Source organism: Heterocephalus glaber, unplaced genomic scaffold, assembly GCF_053883595.1.
Source record: "Heterocephalus glaber isolate CG9 unplaced genomic scaffold, H.glaber_assembly_v1.0 deba00000676, whole genome shotgun sequence".
In the NCBI taxonomy this organism is placed as follows: domain Eukaryota; kingdom Metazoa; phylum Chordata; class Mammalia; order Rodentia; family Bathyergidae; genus Heterocephalus; species Heterocephalus glaber.
The window spans coordinates 2928370-2952287 of NW_028258156.1; the positions used below are offsets into that span (position 1 = coordinate 2928370).

Here is a 23918-nt window from a genome sequence, read left to right on the forward strand (position 1 = left end):
ATAAATTCTCTCATATCTGCATTATTGTTTCATTTGTTTTTATCCTTACCTGTCTTGTGTTAGTGTTTGAGTATATGGTTTATGTCCTCTTGGGTTTTAAGATTGTTGAAGGCTAAAGCTATGTCTCAATTGTGTGTGCCATAGTTTCTGGCATGACATATATGAACAGTTGCTTATTTATTATGTGACTGAATTGTGGTTCTACTTTGCCATATTTGTTATGTATTTGACCTAGAGTAGTTGCCTGTTAACTGCCTTTGAAATAGAGTCTTCCAAATTTGTGATGTTTTTAGATTGTTAGATTATATCTTTCCAACCTTGACAATAGTTTGGCACAATAGTGCTATATTTTCTCTCAGGCTATTTTTGTTACTTGTTTATGAACTTTAGATCTCTTATAAAATGTAATTCTAATTTTATTTAATTTCAAAATAAAATTTAAATTAGGTGTCTTCCTCTGTTGTTGAACCCCTGTGGGCCAGCAAATCATACAAAGGGCTTCAAACAAGGATGATCCCACATTTAATGAGACTGGTATAGTCACTTATCACATTAAAAGGAATTAAATATGCTTCTAATCCCATAAGACTTTTGCTGCTTAAGATTGGAGCTGCAAATAATTTGCTTTTAGGAAATTTCATTATATTTAGATTAAGTTCACAGGAGAGTAGGGATCAATCATTTGAGATTATCTGAAACTTAAAAGGGTGACTGTGATTAACTGTTGCATTACACAATTTTAAAACTGGATTCTGTGAAAGAAAAAGCAAAAATGAAGCTGGCAAGTGGAGGTATTTCTCCTTCCTTCACTAGATTATGAGCTTTCCTTCAAGGGAAAGGAACATGTTTTGCTGTCTGTCTCTAAGCTTTGTCAGTGCTTTAGGCAGTGAATATTTGTTGAGTGTCATTTGTTGAGTCAAGTTCTAAAATCTGGGAAATTGTATCTAATGTTATTTTTATGGTATTAGAAAGCTTTCTTACTCCCTAGCACATTACTTTGAAATGATGTGGCCCCAGTGTGGTTTTGAAAAGCCTTTTATGAAGAAGAAAAAATAAAACCAAATCTTATATATATATATATATATATATATTTTTTTTTTTTTTTTTTTTTTTTTTTTTGTACCAGAGATTGAACTTGAGTCCTTGCGCTTGCGCAGCAGGCGACGAAACCACTGAGCTAAATCCCCAGCCCCGTATATACTGTTTTGGGGACTTTCCTTTCTTTTCTCTGTCTCTTTATCTTTCCTCCTCTCTTCTTTCTTCAGTGTTCTCGTTGCCCCCCCCCCCGCCCCCCGGAAAACACTCTTTTCTAAAGGTGTAATTTTTTTGGTCAAAGCCCACATATTATTACCCTTGTTATTAAAGGCTATGGAAGCATTCTACATTTATAAAATGGTAACTGGTTGAAATACATTCTTTGGGGGTTAACATATTATTAAGTTTTTTAGGGTGTAGTGGTGCTGGGGATTGAACCCAGGGCCTTGTGCATGCTAAATACATGCTCTACTGCTAAGTGACAGCCCCAGCCCACCTTTTTTTTTGCAGTATCGGGATTGAACTCAGGACCTCAGGACCTTGCACTTGTGAAGCAGGTGCAGTGGCACTGAGCTAAATCCCCGGCCCCCACCATTTGTTTTTATACTATGGGGGGGATGGTTTCTATAACTGGGAGTGGGAAGGTGAAAAGCTTCCTAATTCTTGGGCCCAGTGCAAGATATAGGTCTTTTAGTGTTTTAGACACATTAATAAATGAGATAATACAGATACAAGAAATCTAAAATACATCACATAATAGGTAACATATAAAATGTGTTTTCATAAATGATAACATTATTGAGTTTATTGTTAAAAATAGAGGGACATTATAGAATAAAGGAAAGATTGCCTAAAATTTTAATGTTTTCTAGAAAACTAATTACAAGTTAGTCTGTTTGTACATTGTTGATATCTTTAAATGTTATTGAGTCATTTTAAAATTAGCTTTTAAAAATTTCTTTTATAGAAAACATCTGAATAACAGTTGATTTACTATTATGTAAAAATGTTTACAATAAAAATGTTATTTGCCTTCATTGCAAGTAATATATTTATATCAGTGTATTCTAGGTCAATGGCTTCTAAGACTCCAGTTGGATTCATTGGACTGGGCAACATGGGGAATCCAATGGCAAAAAATCTCATGAAACATGGCTATCCTCTTATTGTTTATGATGTGTTCCCTGATGCATGCAAAGAGTTTCAAGAGGCAGGCGAACAGGTAAGGCCTTTTCTTAATATTTGCTTTAGATTTTGATATTTAAAAATTCATTAAAAATGACAGATTCTTAGAAGTAAATTTATCCAATGGAGTTGTGAACCTAGTCCATTGTTTCCTTATATCATTGTCTATTTAACATTCATTCAACATCAGATTATACAACAAAGGAGCACTTTCATTAGGTAATTGAGTTAGGGAGTTTATTCTTGAGCAGGTGACCTAGAGCACTTCCCAGGTTTGGTCAGAAGGCTTTGCTTTGCTCTGTTAGTTTACTCAGAGAGTAACTTTGCTGATTACTATATTGTTAAAGCTGTTAGCTTGGTAAAAATAGCCTCCTGTGTAAGTGAAGGCAGGCATGGTTGTCTTAGACTGGAAATATGCTTAGTGATACGAAGCTTACCTTGAGCTCCGATCAGGTACTTACCATCTTAATGGAGACAAGTTATTTCACCTCAGCTCCTTTCCTTATCTGTAAAATGTAGATGATGGTAACTAATGTCATTAGATTGTGAAACATAAATGAGAGAATATATGTGAATGTATTTGCAAATGTTATATGAAAGCACTTTGTGAATATACATTAGTTATTGGCTATAAACTAGGAGTCAGCCTAAAAATACTCTGTACTAAAGAATTAAATTATGGCAGATCTTTTCTGTATTGCTTTTAGGCTACCATTTTTTTTTCTGGTACAGGGATCAAACTTGGGACCTTGTGCTTGCTAGGCAGGTGCGGCACCACTGAGCTACATCCCTGGCCTTAAGCTACCATTTATGTTTCAAGAATTTGGGGACTAGAGTTATTCATACTGAATGATAATTCAACATACTAGTTAAGCCTATGTCTCTTAAGTCTTGTGTTGTTTGGAGTTGTTAAACTTTATTAGTAACTCAGATGATAATAGACCATGTATTAGTATTTAAATTTAGAGTTTTATTTTTTTAGATATGTAGAAAATTTTGTACAAGTTGTAGAGTATTTTTTTTTTTTTTTTTTGGTTTTTTGGTACTGGGGATCAAACTCGGGTCCTTGCACTTGCAAGGCAGGTGGCGGAACCACTGAGCTAAATCCCTGGCCCCTAAAGTTGTAGAGTATTAACTGAGAGTGGAACTTGGCAAATACTACCAACTTCCTGAGAAATAATAGATAATAGAAAAAAGTGAGAGAAAAATAAACTGTCAACTCCTGGGTAATAGACTTGAAAGTATATACAATACTACTGCAATTTGCAATGGCTGGGTAAAGAACAGGTTTAGCTAACTGAGAGGTCATATGAAAAACTAGACATCCTATATCTTCTTCTCTTCTGTGGTTTGTGTGTCATCTGGAAATGATAGTAGTGTTGATTGAGAGTGTGAGTGTGATCTTGGAACTGTTTAGAGTAGTGTTGAACCTGCTTACGTCCATACAGTCTGTAAAAACAGATACTCCCAGTGTGGTGCACATACAGTTGACCTGGAGTAACTTAGGCACTTAGCCTTGTTGGAAAGAGTTATTTTGCTAGAGAATCTAGAAAAGGTGATCTTTTGCCATCTTCAGATATGGTATCCATTTTAAATTGATATTCAGTTTTAGACAAATCAATTAGTAGTTGTTATGAGGAGATGGATAATTACTTTTTGAGCTAATGCATCTGTTTAGCATTGTCACTTTACAGTGGTTTATGTATTTGTTAGTAGGAGTGACAGGGCTATTCAGGCTCTAAACTGAGGTAATGTATTCAATTAAATATAGAATTTAACCAAAGATAGAGATAGGAACTGAGTGAAGACTTTATCTGGACTGGCAAACCAGATGTTTATGTACTTTTAATTATTATTGATGCCATTACATTTCCCTTAATGCCTGTAGCACTTACAGCTTATGTATGGAACAACTAAAATGATCATCACTGGTTTGTGAATCTCTTCTGCTTCTTCTCAGATTTCCAGAGCTGTTTGATGCCCTGCCTGAACTACCTCTTACCTCCATTCCCCAGCAGAATTCTTTTTACTAATTTTAGGTAGGTGTGAGGGAAGGCTACTTTAAGAATAAGGCTTAATCCTATGACCAGGCCCTGGGTTCAACCCTCCCTCCACAAGAATAAAGTTTATCTACATTTTAAAAGGGAGAGAAAAGATGCTAATATTTAGTGAGCACCTACTATGTCTTGTTAAAAATTTTGTGTATGTTTTTGTGTATTTCATTTTATTTTTGCAACAGAAGTATTACCAGGAAACTGACGTATGGGAGAAGTGAAATAATATCCCCAAGGATATACAGTAAGTGAATAGCAAGAGCCAGAATCTAAACACAGGTCTACCATTGACTTCATACCTTTGATTCTTTTTTAATTATATGATGCATAGTCACTAGTAGTGAAATTAATGTGTGAGACATTTTGGAGGTGTGTAGCATCTTCCTTGATGATTCTGAAATGTAGCTACTCATTATCTTCATATCTAGGTTATTGGAAAATAAAATGTCTGATCTTTTTTTGGATCAGTGCTCTCAAGTCACTAATCATGTCTTCACTGTCCCCTTCTCTCTTTAATGTGTGGTTCTATATCCATGGTGTTTGGTGGAATTAAATAATAACAATTTATTATAATGGGTTGTTTAGTATATGGGTTGAATAGTGGCCTCTATAAAGATGTTGTATAAAACTCTTAAAACACAGGAGTACATCTTTATGACTTTGGATTTGTCAAGGGATTCTTAGGTATGACAGGAAGAATGTGAACAAAACAAAAAAGAATGTGAACAACAAAATTAAAAATAAGTAAATTGGCTTTCATCAGAGTTAAAAAATTGTACACCATCGAGAAAGTAAACCCAGCCATGGTAGTGTATTCCTGTAATCCCAGTACCCTGGGAGGCTGAGGCAGGAGGATTGCAATTTTGAGTCCAGTCTGGGAAATTTAGCAAATTAGCAAGACTTTGGCTGAAAATTTAAAAAGGCGGGGAGTGTAGCTCAGTGTGAAGCCCCTTGGTTTAATTCCTAGGACCCCCCCCCCAATTGAAAAGACAACAGAGTAGGATAAGATATTTACAAATATACTTGATAAGGAACATATATCTAGACTATATCAAGAAGTTTTACAACAAAATCATAAAAAGATAAGTAATTATATAGGCAAAGGATCTGAACAGACATTTTGGTTTTTTTTTTTGTTTTTTTTTGGTACCAGGGATCGAACTTGAGTCCTTGCACTTGCAGGGCAGGTGGCGGAACCACTGAGCTAAATCCCCAGCCCTGAACAGACGTTTTTTAAGGGAAGTTGTAAATGGTTAATAAACACATGAAAAGATGTTTAACACAAGTCAACAGAAAAATGCAGTCAAAACTATGAGACAGCCACACACTAGGACAGCTAGAATAAAAAAATTAGACAACAAAAAGTGTTCATGAGATGGAGAAATTAGGGCCCTTAAAATATGAAATGGTATAGCCACTTTGGTAGAGAGTCTAAGAGTTCCTCAAATAATTGACCACAGGGTTATGATAAGACCTAGTAATTCTACTTCTAAGTAAATGCCCAAGAGAAGTAAAAAGATGTGTCCACATGGATACCTCTACATAATAGCATGACTCATAATAGCCTAAAAGTGGAAACAACCCAAATACAGTGAACCCTCAAGTTATGACCAGCCTGGCATAACCCATAACTTGGGTTATGACTGGAATTTTAGTTTTAACTTAAGAACAAAGTCTTGAGTTACTGCCTGAATGCTGGCTGCTTGTGCTTCCAGATACAGATTTAACCCTTAAAGGGTTCTGGAAGGAACATTACAAAATTCTTTCCTGTGTGGAGTTAATTGAGAAATCCCAGGCCAATGTCTTTCTAAGGACCCTGAGACCTGCCTGTATATAGGAGAGAGACTTTAAAGGGTGTGTACAGGAGCCTCAGTTTTTAATCAACCAACTTGAGTTACAACCAGCCCTCGAGACCAAATTGAGTTTGTAAGTCAAGGGTCTGCTTATCTGTGAATGAAAGGATAAACAAAATGTGTTATATCTATATAATGGAATATTATTCAATAATTGCAAGGAATGAAATGTTGCTATTTCTTACTGTATAGATGAACCTTGAAAACATGCCAAGTGAAAGAAGTCCGTCAAAAGACTATGTACTGTATAGTTCCACTCTTGAAAGTCTAGAGCAGTGATGACAAACTTTTTAGAGCTTTCAGTGATAACAAACAGCCAGTCTGCTGTGGCTTGTGTTCCACAGGATCAATACCACTGGCCTACAGTCTAGACTAAGGAAATCTATAGTGACAGAAAGTACACTGGCATTGGGGATTTAGCTCAGTGGCTGCATCGCCTGCCTCGCAAGTGCAAGGTCCCAAGTTTGATCCCTGGTACAAAAAAAAAGTACACTAGTTACTTTGTGCTGGGGAGGGGGTGGAGGTGAGGATAGAGGTGTGATGGCTAATGGGTATTGAGTTTCTTTGAAAAGGTTCTAAAATTGACATTGGTGATGGTTGTACATACCTGTGAATATACTAAAACTCATCAAATTATTGTTTAAATAGACTTGTATGATATGTGAATTTTAACTCAGTAAAGCCATTAAAAAGAAGAGGATTAGAAGTGTAGCTCAGTGGTAGAGTACACATGCTTAGCATGCGTGAGGACCTGAGTTCAATCCCTAGCACCACACACACACACACACACACACACACACAAATACAAATGTCAATGTCCTACCCCCGGAACTGGCAGATGTGACATTTTTGCAAACAGGGTCTTTGAAAATGTAAGTAAGGTAAGGGTCTTGAGATGAGCTCATCCTGGATTTAGAGTAGGCTTTAAATCCAAAGACAGATGTCCTTCCAAGAGACAGAAAAGACAGTGGAAGGCCATGTGAAAATGGAGGCACATATTAGAGTTATGCTACTGTAGGAAGCTGGGGAACTCTAGGAGCCAGCAGAAGCTGGAAGAGGCAAAAATGGACCTTCCCCTAAGCCTAATCTTGATTTCAGACTTCTGGCCTCCAGATCTGTGAGAATAAATTTCTATTGTCTTAAACTAATGCACTTGTGGTGATTTGTTGTGGCAGCTGTGGGAAACTTAATGGCAAGTATTGGAAATCTAAAAAAATGCCTTTGTGTGGAATCCACCTTCACTACTTAGCATCTGTGCAATCTTGGGAAAGTTTTTTTATCATCTCTAAACCTGAGTTTTTTCATGTGTGAAATAAGGATAACTACTGTACACTCTTCATAGAGACATTATGGGGGTTAAATGAGTGTATATATATATAGAACTTAAATTAGCGTTTGATACATAGTAAGTACTGTGTGTCAGTGTTAGCTGTATGTTAGTTTTGGGAAACCTTTGTATACCTCCGAACTATACACAGCTCTTGATTCCTCTTCTAATGCTCTCCATTCAATTGGCAGTATCAGAATCTCTCCCCTTCTTTGTGAGGAAAGGACACCTTTTATTGCTCTGACTACTACTGGTTAAGGTTACTCTGGACTCCCTTGGCAAAACAGGTGCAGAACCTTCATTCAGTCACTAACTTTTTTTTTCTTTTTCTTTTTTTTGGTACCGGGGTTTGAACTCGGGACCTTGCGCTTGCAAGGCAGGCGGTGGAACCACTGAGCTAAATCCCCAGCATTCAGTCACTAACTTAACAGATATTTTTGAATATTTTCTATCTGCCAGGCACTGAAACTGTTGCCCAGAACAGAAGTCACAGTCCTTGCCTTTGAGGACCAGTAATGATATTAGATTATCAAAACACAAATATGGGGCCGGGGATTTAGCTGAGTGGTTCCGGCGCCTGCCTTGCAAGTGCAGGGTCCCGAGTTCAATCCCTGGTACTGAAACAAAACAAAACACAAATATGTGCTTCCAGATTGTGATAAAATGAAAGAAAAAGTAAAGTCATATTAGTTTTTTTTAAAAACAATATTATTATATTAGATGAGAGAGCAGATAGACAGTGTTCTGTAGGCCAAACATTTAAGCAGACAGCAGAAGGATACATAGGATTTATTTAGGTTAATAATGAGGATCGCTTCTCAGCTTTTTGGCTAAGATCAAGTGTAGGTTAATAATGAGGGCAAAGGAGCAGTTTCTTAAGAAAGTAGAACCTCAGTCTCTATGTGCTAGAGATTTTTACTTCAAATCAGTATAGTTTGAGGACTTGCTGTATGTCTAGCAGTCCACCTACTGCTGTAGGGAGAATAAAACAGATTAAATGTGAGAAGGTGTTAGATGTGTCTTGGTGGCAAGACCAACTAATATTACAAGGAAGGTTCTATTAAAATTGTAATCGACTGTAATTCAGTGACGAGGCAGTTGTCAAGGAAGAAAAAATAACCAACTCCTAAGTCATTTCTTTTTTTCAGTCATTTCATTTCTTATAGAGAACTACAGAAATATTGTATATAATTTATGCTTACCTTTAAACAGAAATGTAGTCTGAAATGAACATCATGAAGACAGAGTTTCCAAGATTCTTGACAGAAATTAGGGATTCAGGACACAGACTCAATTACTAGATTTTTCTTCTTCCCTTTCTCCTTGTGATATGTAAGTGCAGATGAGGAATTGGATTCTAGATAGCTGCTCCTCCCAGGTTACCAAAATAGTGACTTATCTTTGTATCTTGTGTGCAACTCTGACTGCTGCCCTCAACACAGTGTGGGAAATATTCTTTGTGTGTTTCACATTGAGGCAGGAAGCCTGGAAGACAGAATTCTCTTTTCCTATACCCGATCTCTCTCACATTTCTGGTTCTTTACAGTGATGGCGAACCTTTTAGAACTTTCCATGGTACAAATAGCCCATTGCAGCACGCATGCCATAGATTTGCCACCACTTCTCTCTGAGATCCTCTGCATATAGATTATATCAGGGGCAGAGTTAGGAGAATGAAATGTAAGTGAATAAAGTGAGAAGGATAAACAGTAAAAAACGTTTTGAGCCCGAGGGAAAGGATCCTGTCATAATAAAATGAAAACATTTGTTCATAAAGGATGTATGTTGGCAGCTTAGAAAATGTTTTGAATGTAGGCAATGTCATTTGAACAAATGTGATTTCCCAAAAGCACCACTTTAAAAGATTAAATTAATTTAGATGAATATGTTCTGATATATTAAAATGTCAATATTAATAGCTATCTTTACTTTTAAAAGGTGTTGAATAAAAGAAAAAATAAGTTTCATTCTATTACTGTAAGCAAAGACAAGTTTTGGGATGAAATGTAAAAATGTATGTGAAAATCTTGAAACTTCTTACCATTGTGCACAACAGTGACTGAAGGGAATAAAGGTTAAAAAAGTTCAGGGTATATTCGAATTGTGCCATACCTTTTAATGACCGGTGTTCATCTCCCCAATTTCTCCACCTGTCTTACTATATTAAGTGACACTAGTGAGAAGAAAGCCAAAGAAAACATGTATGTTTTTCCTCCAGAGATTGCAGAAAGGCTGCCTACTATTGACTGTCTTTCTGTTAAAGGTCTGCAGGGAGGAAAATGTACCAAAGTAGACATAACCTAGTTCAGGGAACAATCAGCTGGTTCTAAAGATCCTGTAAAAGGTACTGCATGGATTACTAAGGAAGCAAAAGTTTTAATGTTTTACATGACTATTTAATCAAGTTATTTATGCCTTTAAATGTTAACCTAGGGCCGGGGATTTAGCTCAGTGGCACCATACCTGCCTTGCAAGCGAAAGGACCCAAGTTCGATCCCTAGTACAAAAAAAAAAGACTTTAGTCTGAGAAGGTGTTAAATATGTTATTTGCACTCATTAAAAAAAAAAGTGGACTTTCCTATTTCACCGTCCCTTTATTATGTCCTTGTATATGTTGGAAATTTAGATTTGACCTACAATGTATCATCCCAACTCCTAGCATCTTTTTAAAGACTGTAACTGATGACAATAAGCAGAGAAATCAGGAATCAATACATTGTGAACAGAGTGGTTTAAGAACATAAAGTCTGGGCCAGGAATTTAGCTCAGTGGCAACGTGCCTGGCTAAAGACCCCAAGGTCCTAAGTTCGATCCTCAGTACCAAAAAAAAACCCCAAGGCAACAAACCAAAGAACGAAAAGTTTGCCTGTGATTGTGTACATCTATAGTGAATGAGTCTGAGGTACTCTGGAAGGATGAGGAAAATTAGTGAGACCCTGTCTCAAAATAAGAAATAAAAATAAAGAGCTCAGGGGCTGGGGATTTAGCTCAGTGGTGCTGTGCCTGCAGGCACATGGTCCTGAGCTCGATCCTCATACCAAAAAAAAAAAAAAAAAAAGAGCTGGGGATGTAGTTCAGTATGAAGGTGCTGGTTCCAGTGTCCAGTACTAAAACAAACACAAACAACTTCCAAGAACAAAAAACAATAAAATTGTAAACTGGAACCACACACCCTGGGTCAGAAATTCAGCTCTATCATGAGCTAGCTCTGTGACTTTAAACAGATTACTTAACATTGTGACTGTTTCAATTTCCTCACCTTATTAAATAGAGATAATAATAGTACCTTCCTTTCTCTGAGTCCCAGAGAACCTGACAGAAAGTGCTATTACTAGAGCTGCTAGTACTGTTGCTATGAATTTGATGGCTGTATCTATCCTGTATTTCTTCATGCTCTGTTTTCCTCAATACCACACATACACACACCAATGTCTTGGCGGAGTTGCTGAGTCCAAAGCACTTTGGAAGATAATTGTAGACATATTTTAAATGATAGAATGATAAAACAAAACCAGGAGATGAGATGCTTTGACAGCATTCCTGCTTTAGGATCTTTTCAGCCCTGTTCCTTCCATCCTACTTTTATTTATGGAAGGTACTTGTCTCTCTTTGTAATTTAAGGCTTAGCATCAGGGCCATGTAACTTGTGCTTCATTTTCATTGTCTAGATTTTTTTATTGAGATGGCAATGGTTCGTGCCAAAAGTCTGGGGTATATTCATTATTTCTATGTGAGTTTTCTGGTTGAAGTAGGCTTAATTAGGTCCTTTTTTCTTTAAAAACTTGGAAACCATTTTGTTGTTCCTGGGTTCTAAGGCGGAACATGTTTGGAAATGAAATAAATCTCTTGGGATCTAATCTGGCATCCACTCAAGGCTTATTAAATGAGGGCTTTAAAAGCATCTTGCTGAGTGCGCTCCAACATTATTGTCCACATGTTTCAAGATATAGGCACAAACATTTTTTTTTTAAGTATTTAAAATTTTTTTTTTCCAGTGTAGTGTAGTTTTGAGGTAAGTGTGCTTTTCTACTTTGAAAGATTAGAAAACACAGGAGTGGTGAGTTTAACAAAGTCTTGTTCATGTTGTTTTTTGAGGTTTTTGTTACCCATCAAGTTTACTTGGAAAGAGTGCTGAACTTGACTTATGTCTCCTTGTCTGGAAGGAGACGGCAGTACTTTTATCTCTATATAAAGTGACAAGGCAGCAGTTGCCTCATTCCAGTGGATATGTAGAAAGGAGATACATATCCTTCAGATTACTTTTGGCTCTCCTCTCCTCCTTCAGCAAAGTAGATTTTGCCTTTAATCTGTCCTGTCCTCTATTCTTGCCATTGATATATGTCATTATACAGGTGAACCAAAGTTAAATCCAGAGAAATTGGCTATAAGGATTCATAACGACTATAGATATTGAGATATACATGACAACTAATCTCCCATAGTCAAACTTAAGAAATAACAAAAGTAGTGTCCTCTTAATTCACAACAGTATAAGAATGAGGCAGTTGGAATTCTTGGATCTTTCTGGACACTCTCGGCAATCAGAGTAGAGCTAAGGTTCAGAGTCCATCAGGCCAGTGACTGTCCGCAGACGTGAAAGTGTTGGAAGACCTGCACAGCATGTGTTCTGCTAATGTTGTCTATTTGTACTGAGTCACTACAGGTGCTTCTAGTCCCATCAGGCTTTTTACACAGGGACTATATCTTCCTAGAATTTAAGGTTACTAAATATAAAAGTATCTTTTAAGTTTCCTTTCTACTTTGGAGGTAGAAACCTCAAAATAACTCAAATCCCTATTTTTATACATTGGAAGACTAAAACCAGAGAGATTAAGTGATTTGCACAAAGTCACATGACTTCTTGCCTAAGCTGTAACTAAACCTGGGTCTTGGCTTCCCCAAATTAGTGTTCCTTTGTCTGATCCATGCTGTCTTTGGTAATCCACTCAATTAGCAGATGTAATTGAAGGGCATCTAATTAGTTTGGCTTCTAAAGGATTTTGTGGTTAGTGTCAGATTGGCGATGAGGTTGGCGTTTGGCTCTCAGCTTTTGAGTTGTGGCCAAGTTTTGTCAGTTATTTCAGAGTCTTGAAGTCATGGCAAGTTTATCTGAATGTTTGTCTGTCCAATAAATATGCCTTTGTAGTGTAAATTAGAGACTTATTATTATATACCAAATGTTTATAGTCATTAGATATAGAACAGTTGTGGCCAGTATAGTGGTGACATTCCAGCTATCACTATCATTGTGTATTTTTTCCGGGCCTCTGAGCTTTGAGACTAGGCTCTTGTATAATTGAGGGGTTAGCAGTACTCTGGCAACCCAGGCTTCCCAAGAAGCAGATGTTAAGGATGTAGGGGGCTGATTGGCCACCCCATGCACTTGGCAGTTGGATGAATTGGCACTGCCAGTTCGTGAGCATGAGAAACTTGGAGATGTGAAAGCACCCTTAGATCTGTGACCTAATTGTTAGTGCCCTTTAGGGGACCTCTCAGGGAATTATCTAGGTGGAATTGAATTTTTTTTCAGTGGAAGAGAACTCTTAGTTGCTAAGAGGAAGCCTGAAATTTACTTAGACCTTAGGACTTACTAATATCCCTGAAGGATCTAAAAATGGAACTGCAGTAGAAAGAAAGATCACTGAAAGGTATGCCATTGTTTTGCATTGTATTTACTTCATTAAAGTGGGAATGAACAAATGGAAATCTCTAACTACCCAATATTCTTGAAATAGTCCAACAGTAGAGAATTAGGACTCAAGCAATTTTTCTTATTGCCTCATTTTACTGAGCCATGGTTTGCTTGAGTAAAATGAACTCTGTAAGGAAATAGTAACCTCTTTCTGAAGCTCAGTATTTACTTGAGTATAGGAAAAGTTTTCATGTAACTTAAGTATTTTTTTGTACTTTGATGAGAAGTTTTTAAATTTTCAGAATTATTTATGGCAAATCCCCATTATGTATCACATACATGTTGAACTTACCTCATTGTAGATTCTAAAATGTTGCATTGTTGATAGATTGAAACATTGAAAGAGGAAAAGTATATTTTGTTTAGTTTTAGAATCTCAGGCGTTTTATGATATTATTTCCTACCTTGTTAATATAAAAGTGCTAGGATACTTGATTGTTTGAAAATTTAAAGAGTGATTTATGAAATTGCTTTATCCAGAATTTGATTTAGAAGCTGATAGTCTCTTATAGAAAATTGAAATGTAATTACTTTTAGCTCATAATATTTAGGTTACACACCATGTTTGGCTTTCCATTCTTTCACTTTCCCGTAGATTACGTATAAAAGATAAAAAGAAAATGTTAGGTAAATATGAAAAGCGGAGACATTCCCATGCTTAAAATGCTTACTTATCTCTTCACATTTCCTAGTAGAAAATATGCCAGTTTCTACATACATAACATATGTAAAATTATGGCACTTTATATATATATGTGTGTGTGTGTGATAATATATACATATATATGTGTGTGTGTTATTCTGGAGACAGGTCTTCATTTACCTTCCTGGTAGTCTTTTGCTTTTTTGTTTGTTTGTTTTTATTGAGAGAGAAAGATATTAGAGAAAATTTGTGACAGGGTGGTGGATTCCTTCTATTAAGGGAGAGTTTGAATCAAAGAGTGAGCTCCTGATATCTTCTGACCTCTTTGTTGGCAACTGGCTGGCCAGGTGTATATGAGAGAAAGCAAGATTGCTGAGGAAAAGGGAAGAGTGTGAGTGAGAGTATGTGGACTGTATGTGTGTTAGCGAGGGTTCTCTATAGTGGTGTAGAATCAATGGAAAATATATGTGTGATTATGTGAGGGAGTATACTAGGTAGACTTACAAGATCAGGGTCAGGGGAATCCACAGTGGCCATCTGTAGGATCAGAGGTGAAAGAATTCTCAATGGTCTGTGTACTGAAGAGCTTGAGGTCCATTAGCAGCTCAGCCCAAGAAGATGGAAGCAGCAGAGCAAGAGATCAAGGATACAGCACCATTTTAAGGTTGCAGGCCTGGAAGCTCACTGTGGAGTTGCTAGTGCAAATCCAAGTTGGAAGGTTGAAGAAACTGGAGACCCAAATCCAAAGTCATTGATAAACACTGGAGCTCTTCCAAATTGAGAACACTTCCTTCTTTCTCTTTTAGTCCATCCAGGCTACAGGTTGATGCCACTCACATCCAGGTGGGTCTGCCTGCCTCAGTTTGCCCGCTACATGCTGATCATCCACAGACACACCCAGAACTGTGCTTCACTAATCTTCTAGGTGTTTCTTTTCTTTTCTTTTTTCTTTTTTTTTTTTTTGGTACTAGGGATCAAACTCGGGTCCTTGCGCTTGCAGGGCAGGCGGTGGAACCACTGAGCTAAATCTCCAGCCCCTGCTAGCTAGGTGTTTCTTAAGCCATTCAAGTTGGCATATCTTGATGAACAGTCACAGTGTGTGGGTGCCTACATACAGAGAATGGAGAGCAGCTTTCCTTTACAGTATGTTGATGGTTATTTTAAAGTAGAAATGAGGATCAAGAAGATGCCTTGATGTCTGTTCATATGTCTCTCTCAATATGTAGTTTCCCCGTGAGTTCTGTTAACTCATACTGCTAGCCTTCCTATAGAAGGGGTGCATCCTTGTTCTCATCTTTTCTTTTCTGAAATGGTGATTTTTTGTTTGTTTGTTTTGGTTTTGGGTCTGAAAAGAGACTAAAGGTTGATGGTGGTTGGAGATTGTAATTTTGCTGAGGGGGTTTGTTGCCCACTAGATCACTAGTGAATCCTGTAGTTGGGCTACCAGCTCTGTTGTACTGTTTTTCTTAGTCAAAGCTGATACCAAAAAACGTATACTGCTTAAAAATCCAAGTTCATGAGATTGTGTCTCATGAAAAGTGTGTCCCATAAGAAGTGTGTCTGTTCCCAGGAATGTTGGGTTTTGCCTTTTTCCCATCAACTCCCTTGACACTTTAAAAAATAAACAGTAGATTTGCTTCCTCAGAAACTATCTGTGTGTATACAAAGTGGACTCTTATTTTAGGCAATAAGCTTTCTTCTTTCTTTTTGGTCATTTACAAACAATGGTTGGTTTTGTGCTATAACTGTTGCAGGCACACACAAAAAGTGGATCCTACTTGTATTCTAGTAACGCCTTACATTTTAGTTTAAGCAATATGTCTTTGCATTTTTCTTAAAGGTAGTGTCTTCCCCAGCAGATGTAGCTGAAAAGGCTGACAGAATTATTACAATGCTGCCCACCAGTATCAATGCAGTAGAAGCTTACTCTGGGGCAAACGGAATTCTAAAGTATGTATTTCTCAAGTATGGATTGTTTTGTTATGATGATTCATGAATTTCACATTTATTAGAAGTAGTAGATTACAATTATGTTTGTTATACCTTTCTGTACTGTTTTATTTCATAATGTGAGTAGTGTGGTTTCTTATTGTAAAGGGTTTACTGTATTTTTTCACTGAAGTCAAGTATGTGATTTTTGGGAGTAGGTGTTTTTGGTTTGGTTTCTTTCTTTTTTCTTGTTTCTTTTTTTGTAACTCTTGCATTAAACTTACCCTTTCATTGGTAACATGTTTAAGAGACTTTTAAAACCTGCATTTTAAACTGTAAAAGGATAGTTTTAAACTAGGAAAGCATAGTTTTTTTAAAATTCAGAGAAAAGTTTTTATGAAAAATAAAACCAAACATTGGAAAGAACAGTTATTTAATGGTTTATTATGTAATAAAAAGTTACTGTATGTTCTCTGAGTTGGTACATCTGTAGTAAGAACTTTGAGAAGTTGGAATTAAAGGTTAGCAGTAGCTTTTTAAATAAAATATAGTTTACTTCAGAATTTCCCAGCCAGTGCCTATCTTCCCTGGCTGTGCAAACCTGTTGGTTAATTGTTGCCTATTCCCAAAACCTTGTGGTGGTTAGGTTAGGATGACAGTGGTTGAATTCTCAATTTAGTTTTCTGGTCTTACTGGTTCTTATTCCTAACTTATTTTGTTATTGAATTTCAGCAGAGAGATAGTACAGGCTGTTAGCTCTGCAGACATATAAAGGGATAAAAGAAAGAGTTTAACTTTAGGAAACTATAATACATGAAATTGAGGTTTTTGGAAATTGAATTGCTTTGGAAAACTAACAAACTTGGAAGCAAAAGACACTTGGATATTAGGCAGAAAACTGATAAGATAAATGTTTGGATTTCAGGGATGGTTGAAAGATACTCATTTTGGATGGAACCTCCAGGCCCGCAGTGTGTGTGGTCCAGAGGCATCTTAGCAGACTCATTACCTAACCTGTTTCAGTTATGGCCTTGTTTTACCTCTCAGGGAAAAGTTACTAAAAACTTGTGTGAAGACACAGTCCTATATTTATTCATATCCTTTACTTTGGAGGGTGATGGCCTGCTACCAGGCCAATTTTCTCCAGGAGTACTTTGAAAACATTTGGCTTTACATTGAACTATAATTTGCTTCTCATCGATGGTTCTTTATTCTGTTCTGTGTCAGGATTATTTCCCTCTATCCAGTGCATGTGTAATTTTTGATATGATTTTCCATTTGTTTAAAGATTTAAGATCTTAAAAATATTAAGATATGGAAGACTGATGAACTTAATCTTTCATTTTTAGGGTATGTATAGAGTGAAACAAACACTTATGTAATCTCTAATAGAGCTTGCTATATCTCTTCTATGAATATATCCAAGCATTTAATTTGAACTATTACAATTTGTATGTCTAAAATTGTTTAAATCATTTTGTGTGCTATTTCTATTTTTTTCCTATAGAAAGATTTTATTTTTTAGTAGTTTTTTTTGTACTGGGGATCGAACTCGGGACCTTGCACTTGCACGGCAGGTGCCAGAACCACTGAGCTAAATCCCCGGCCATTTTTTAGTAGTTTTGTCAATGACTTATTTTCTTTTTCTCTTTCAATTTTTCTATTTACTGAGTTCTGATTTTCTATTCATGATTCTACTAACTTTGGGTTAGTACTTTAATTTACCTCAAGGAACAAGAACAAAACACTTTGTAAAATTTCTGATTTGTTCTTGTATCCTGTTTGATACTTGCTTGATATTTTATTTTAGCTTTTAAAAATATCAATTATAAAAAGAATATGTCATCCTGAAGTAGATGGCTAGATTTCAGTTGCTTATGTTTATTCTGTCTAGTGATAATCGCATGGATATGTGAAATTTGCAGTATAGCTTGTTAAAGACAAATTACTTTTTAAAAGATCCAGTGACTTTACAAAAAAATTTAAATCTTATCAAATACCTTTTTGAAGTTAATAGATATTTCAAATTGCTTACATTTTAGCTTCACCTATATTATTTTATTAGTGTATATTGTACCCAAAACTAGAATTTGTACTATGTAGTTTTAGGGGTTTTTTGTTTGTTTGTTTGTTATTTGGAAAAATTTGGGTTACTTTGAACTATAATTGCTATGAAAATGAATATGAGATTTTTGGACCAGTTCTAGCTAATAACATTTGTAGTACTAAACCAAAGACCTCCTGGAATCTGGTAGCTGTTAACTGATTCTGATTGTATAGGTAATTGCACAAATTGTTTATTCATAATTGTAAACTATAAATATTTGTATTTGTCTACTTAGAAAAGTGAAGAAAGGCTCATTATTAATAGATTCCAGTACCATCGATCCTACAATTTCAAAAGAATTGGCCAAAGAAGTTGAGAAAATGGGAGCAGTTTTCATGGATGCCCCCGTTTCTGGTGGTGAGTAGTAGCTAAAATATATGCAGACCTATATGTGTTTGTCAAAAGCAGCAGTCATGGTTTTGTGGCCATGCAAAATATTTGCAGTTATTTTTAGACCTGATACATGTTATTCAATCTCTTCTTAAAAATTAAAGCCAAACAAAAGGATACATTGATGGTTCTAAATTTAGGTAAGAGATATTAAGATGTTACAGCTCTAAGGGTTGAGAATATTTGGCTCAATTTCTGTGAGTAGAGATAGATCAATTCTTATAAGTTTAACTTTTGTTTTTTGTTTTTGTTTTATTTTTTTGATACCGGGGATTGAACTCGGAATCTTGCGCTTGAGAGGCAGGCAGTGGAACCACTGAGCTAAATCCCTGGCGTTATAAGTTTAAGAACTAATTTAAGAAATAATTAGCTTAACAGTCCTATAACTATTAAAGAAATTGAAAAAGTGGTAAAAAGGAATAGGAAAAAGAAAAAGAAAAAACCATTCCACAGTGTAAAGATTAGTCCCAGATGGTTTTACAGATAACTGTTACCACAATTTCAAGGAACAGATTGTCTAAATTTTATACAGCCTTAATAGAAAGTGAAGAAATACTTTTCAACTCATTCTACAATACCTGTAGAAGTCTGATGCTTACATGAAACAGAAACAGTAGGAGAAAGAAAAATTATATGTACGTCTATTTCAGTCATGAATATAGAAGTAAAAACTTAAAAAGTATAGTAGCAAACAAATCTAACCATAAATAAGATACATCAAATATTACACCCAGGTTTGGTTTAGGCCATATATACAGAGAGGGCTTAATATTAGATAATCTGTAAATGTAGCTCACCACATAATATACTTAAAAATCATAGGATAACGTCTGTTAGAAGAGAAGGAGATCTATTAATGTAATTCTGCAAACTTAATGTATCAAATAATAGCAGGCTCAGGGTATTTTAGAATGGTAGGATTATAAATGTCATTTTGTATAATTTCCAAATTTTTAAAAATTACTGTGTAATCAAGTAAAAAAGTTAAGTTTGGTAATTTAAATCACTTCCTATTTTTTCAGAAAAAACTTGATCCTGTTGTAAAGATATATTATATCCTTTGGGACAGGGATTTAGCTCAGTGGTTCCACTGCCTGCCTTGCAAGCATAAAGACCTGAGTTTGATCCCTGGTACCCCCCCAAAATAAATAAAAATAAATAAAATAAAATAAAAGATTTTTATATCCCAAACCATTTTTGAATATAGGCAGAGAAACAAGTAATTATTAGCTCTTTTTATTTTTATATTGAATTGGCTAAGTAAGATTTAGGTATAAGATTTATGATATGGTTTAGACACTTGGATAGTAAACTTGGTGTTGGTGTGGCCTTTTACAGGATAGAATTAATAAACTGAACAATTCTTTCTTTGAGTGGCTTGGCAGTTGGATTTGAAAATTGGTATGGTAAATATGATCTTGGTGTAGTTTTTAAACTTAAAAAATTTAAATTCATACATAAAAGTTATACATATATATGGGGTACCATGTGATGTTTGAAACATGTATACATTGAGATAATCTTCAAATTAGGATAAACAAATGATTTTCTCAAACATCATTTCTTTGTGGTAAAAACATTCAAATCCTTCTAGCTTTTTTGAAATAAACAGCACATGAGTTTTACTCTACTGTGCAAGAGGACACCAGAACTTATTTTTCCTATCTGCCTATAAATTTAATTCCTCTTAACCTTTTGCCCTCCCTACTTCCCCCTAACTCTCCCAGCCTCTGGTAACCACTATACTACTCTTGATTTCTATGAGATCAATTTCTTTGAATTCCGTATGTGAATGAGATCAAGCAACATTTGTTTTTCTTTGCCCGAATTATTTCACTTAACATAGTGACCCTCAAGTGAGAGTTCTATGCCATGTTATCACAAATGACAGGATTTCATCCTTTTTATGCCTGAGTGGTATTTTATTGTGCATATGCACCACATTTTATCCATCCTCCCTTCCTCCTTCCCTCCCTCTCACCCTTCTTTCCCTCCTCCATCTCTTCCCTTTCCCTCCTTTTTCTTTCCAGTCCTGGGGATTGAACCCAGCACTTTTGCACTGAACTCCATCCTCAGCCCTTTAAATATTTTTTTTTGAAATGGGTCTCACTAAATTGCTTAGGCTGTGCTTAAACTTCCCATCCTTCCACCTGAACCTCCTAGAATGCTGGGATTGCAGGCTTGCACCACCATACCTAGCTTGTTTTATCTTTTCATTCATTGATGGACATTCAGGTTATTTTCAATTCTTGGCTATTGTAAATAGTGCTGCAATAAACATGGGGGCACTGGGTGTTATGGTGCACACCTGTAATTCTAGCACTCCGGAGACTGAGGCAGGAGAATTGCTCCAAGTCCAAGGCCAGCCTGAACTATATAGTGAGACCCAGTCTCAAGAAAACCAACCAACCAAACAAACAAAAAAACCATGGGATTGCAGATGCTTTTGACAGACTGATTTTATTTGCTTTGTGTATATACTTAGTACTGGGATTATTGGATCAAATAGTAGTTTTATTTTATATTTTTTGAGGAACCTTTATACAGTTTTCCATAATGGCTGTATTAATTTACGTTCCCACCAACAGTATGTAAGTGGTCCCTTTTCCCCACATCCTCAGCGCTTGTTATCTTTTGTCTTTTGATAATAGCCATTCTAACTGGAGTAAGGTATATCTCATTGTGGTTTGGTTTACATTTCCCTGATGATTAGTAAAGTTGAACATTTTGGGGGGGGTATATTGTAGGCCATTTGTGTGTTTTCTTTTGAGAAGTCTCTCATTAGGTTTATTGCCCATTTTAAAAACATTTTTTTTTTGCTATGAGGTGTTTTGACCCCTTGTCAGATGTACATTTTGCAGATCTTTTCTTTATTCTGAAGGTCATCTCTTCAATCTGTTCATTGTTTCCTTAGCTGTGTGATCTTACTCTTAATTGATCTTTTGTTCAAAGGTGCAGACTTGAAATTATCATTTGATAATGAAGAATTTTAATTTGATTTTGAAGTGTTATTTTGATTTTAATATTTTGATAGTCTTGTTGGTTAGAAAACTTTGAGATTACTGTTTTGTTTTTATAAACCTTAATATAACTGAATATATCTGAACCTGTAGTATATTATTAAAAGCTTTGTGTAGGATTTATTAGTTGCCATGTGATCATTATGAGATTAATATATAATAGAAGCTTATTTATATCAGTCTTCTCATAGTTATTATTTTTATGTTTTTAATGTGATGGGTTAAAAATGGCTACTTTCTCAGTTAAAAGAGAGGAAACTTCCTAAATGTTAAATAGTCTGGCTTAAAAAATTAACCAAATAAAATTAAATAAGAAGGATGTGGGAAAAGCATAGCTTACTCAAAATGAAATATGGACTATTTGGGATCATTGGAATAAAACTTTAAAAATTTTCCTGTTTTAAAAATCCATTTCTTTCTTTCTTTTTTTTTTTTTTTTGTGGTACTGAGGATCGAACTTGGGTCCTTGCGCTTGTGCAGCAGGCGGCGAAACCACTGAGCTAAATCCTCGGCTAAAAATCCATTTCTTACCAGTCCTGTCTTATTCCTTATCTCAGACTTTTTAAAAAATAGATTTGAATGGATTTATATATAGATACATACAAATATACTATTATTAGACAAATATAAATAAGATCATACAGTACTTACTGTTCTGTGGTTACCATATTAAAAGATAATTTTAAAAATCCAGATGAATTTAACTGCATAGATTTTTGAAAAGGGAGTAGTTTCCTTAATCCAATGTTTTTCTCTACTTCCTGCTAAGTATTATTCTAAAGAGTAAAAAAGAATTATAATGGTATCATTTTACCAGTCCATGGAGTAACAAATTGAAGGTTTTCCCCAGGTTTTGCTAAGTGCTATATAACACATAGTATGAATAATAACTTTATACTACAAATATTACTTTATAAAATATTTTGATATGCTTTAACCTATTTGATACTTTTTTTTGAAGCTACTAAAGTGTACATGTCTTTATCAAAGCTCATTATGTTATATTTATAGACATGAATTCTCTTCCTCCTCTCAAGTTAAAAATTTTTTTTCTCAGTTTATGGTATCAGGGAATCTCCCTTCCAGTTGTTTTTATTCAATATTGAGTACATATTTAAGATATTTATAAGATGTATGTAGAATATAAGTAACTTTTCACCTTGCATTGAGTAAAGAGAAATTGTCTTGGGCTGCATGTAAAATATATAATATAATTAATGTATATAAGTAACAAAACTTTGTTTTATTATAATACTGAAAAAAAGACCCCCACCTGGACATGGCTGAGCTGATATATACCACCTAGTTTAAGAAATAGAGCCTTACCACTTACTACCTTTGAAGTTCTTTTTTAAAAATACATTTTTATTTTTATTTGACACATAGTAACTGTACATATGTATGGGTACAGTGTGACATTTCAATAAATGGATACAATGTGAATCTAGCTAGTCTGTCACCTCAGACATAATGAAATTCTTACTTATGTGCTTCCTCAATCTTATTTTCTCACTGATTAGGAGTAACCAGTATCCTGATTTTTGTGCGTCATTGTCATACTTTTCTTTATGGTTTAACCTTCATATGTTTTTAATCTCTAAACATTAATTTTATTTTCTCTAATATGGAACATTCTAGAAATGGAATCATGAGTGTTTCTGAGACTTGCTTTTTCACTTTATGTTCTATTCCTGAGTTTCTTCTGTGGTGTTGGTAGAGCTTCTAGCTTCCTCAGTGCCTTTGTGAGAATGAGAGAGGCAGCCCCTCTGACCTAAAGCAGCACCTAGGTGGGCCAGAGGCACTTTGGTATAAGGAAAAAGGTTCCTCTTTTTCTGAACAGGTGTGATCCTATGTCAGGGTTTATGGTCTGGCAAACTCAACATAGATTGAATGTCAGCCTCTACTCACCCCCTTGGACCCATGTCCATGTATCACAAATGAATATCTTGCTATGGTATTCTATATACACATATTGTTGCACTTTTTCTTTCTACTCTGATGCACATTATTTGGATTATTTCCAGTTTTCTTTTTGCATTATTCACACTCATACACATCATGAAAGTTTGTCTTTTCAGTCTTTGTTTTATTAGCATAATACTTGGAACATAGTTTGTCTTCAATAAATGAAGAGACTTGGGTTGAGTTCAACTGGAAAAACAACCACATGAGATAGAACAGTGGTGGTATTCTCATTTTACCAAGAATGGAAATAACACCCAAGTAATTTACCTCAAGATCATACTGTTGGTTAGTGGCAGAGTTGAAGATTAGTGTGATGTTGCTTCATATCCTGCTGCATTAGAAAATACTATTTTCGGGCCGGGGATTTAGCTCAGTGGTGCTGGCGCCTGCCTCGCAAGCTGAGGACCCAAGTTCGATCCCCAGTACCAAAAAAAAAGGAAAAGAAAATACTATTTTCTAAAAGTTTTTAATTTATTCTAAGAATAAAGATTGCTAAATAGAAAATATGCCCATTAAATTATAAGATTATTCTCATTCCTTGGGTAAAGTAGCTATAACTGATACGATACACTGTTACACTGTATACACTGTTACACTGATACACTGTAATGAACTGTAATGGCTCCTCTTGTATCCACACTGTATCCACTCTCTAGATAACTCTGGGCTTAGCTGTCTCACTTGCTTTGGTCACTGGTATATTAGCAAATATTAGGCA

The 23918-nt window shown here is 35.5% G+C and overlaps 1 protein-coding gene across 3 annotated transcripts in view; it reads left to right on the forward strand.

Moving 5' to 3' along the window:
* Hibadh (3-hydroxyisobutyrate dehydrogenase) overlaps positions 1-23918 on the forward strand; it is a 112696-nt gene that overhangs the window by 13502 nt on the left and 75276 nt on the right. The window contains exons 1-5 of one of the 3 annotated variants that reach the window (XM_087206600.1): positions 2119-2257; positions 4181-4259; positions 4460-4518; positions 15630-15739; positions 18061-18182. In XM_087206600.1, the coding sequence (XP_087062726.1) occupies positions 15681-15739; positions 18061-18182 (181 nt within the window). In that variant the 5' untranslated portion in view covers positions 2119-2257; positions 4181-4259; positions 4460-4518; positions 15630-15680. Of the gene's footprint in view, positions 1-2096; positions 2258-4180; positions 4260-4459; positions 4519-15629; positions 15740-18060; positions 18183-23918 lie in introns of those variants that run through there. The other 2 variants (XM_087206599.1, XM_004839501.4) reach the window with 2 other exon arrangements.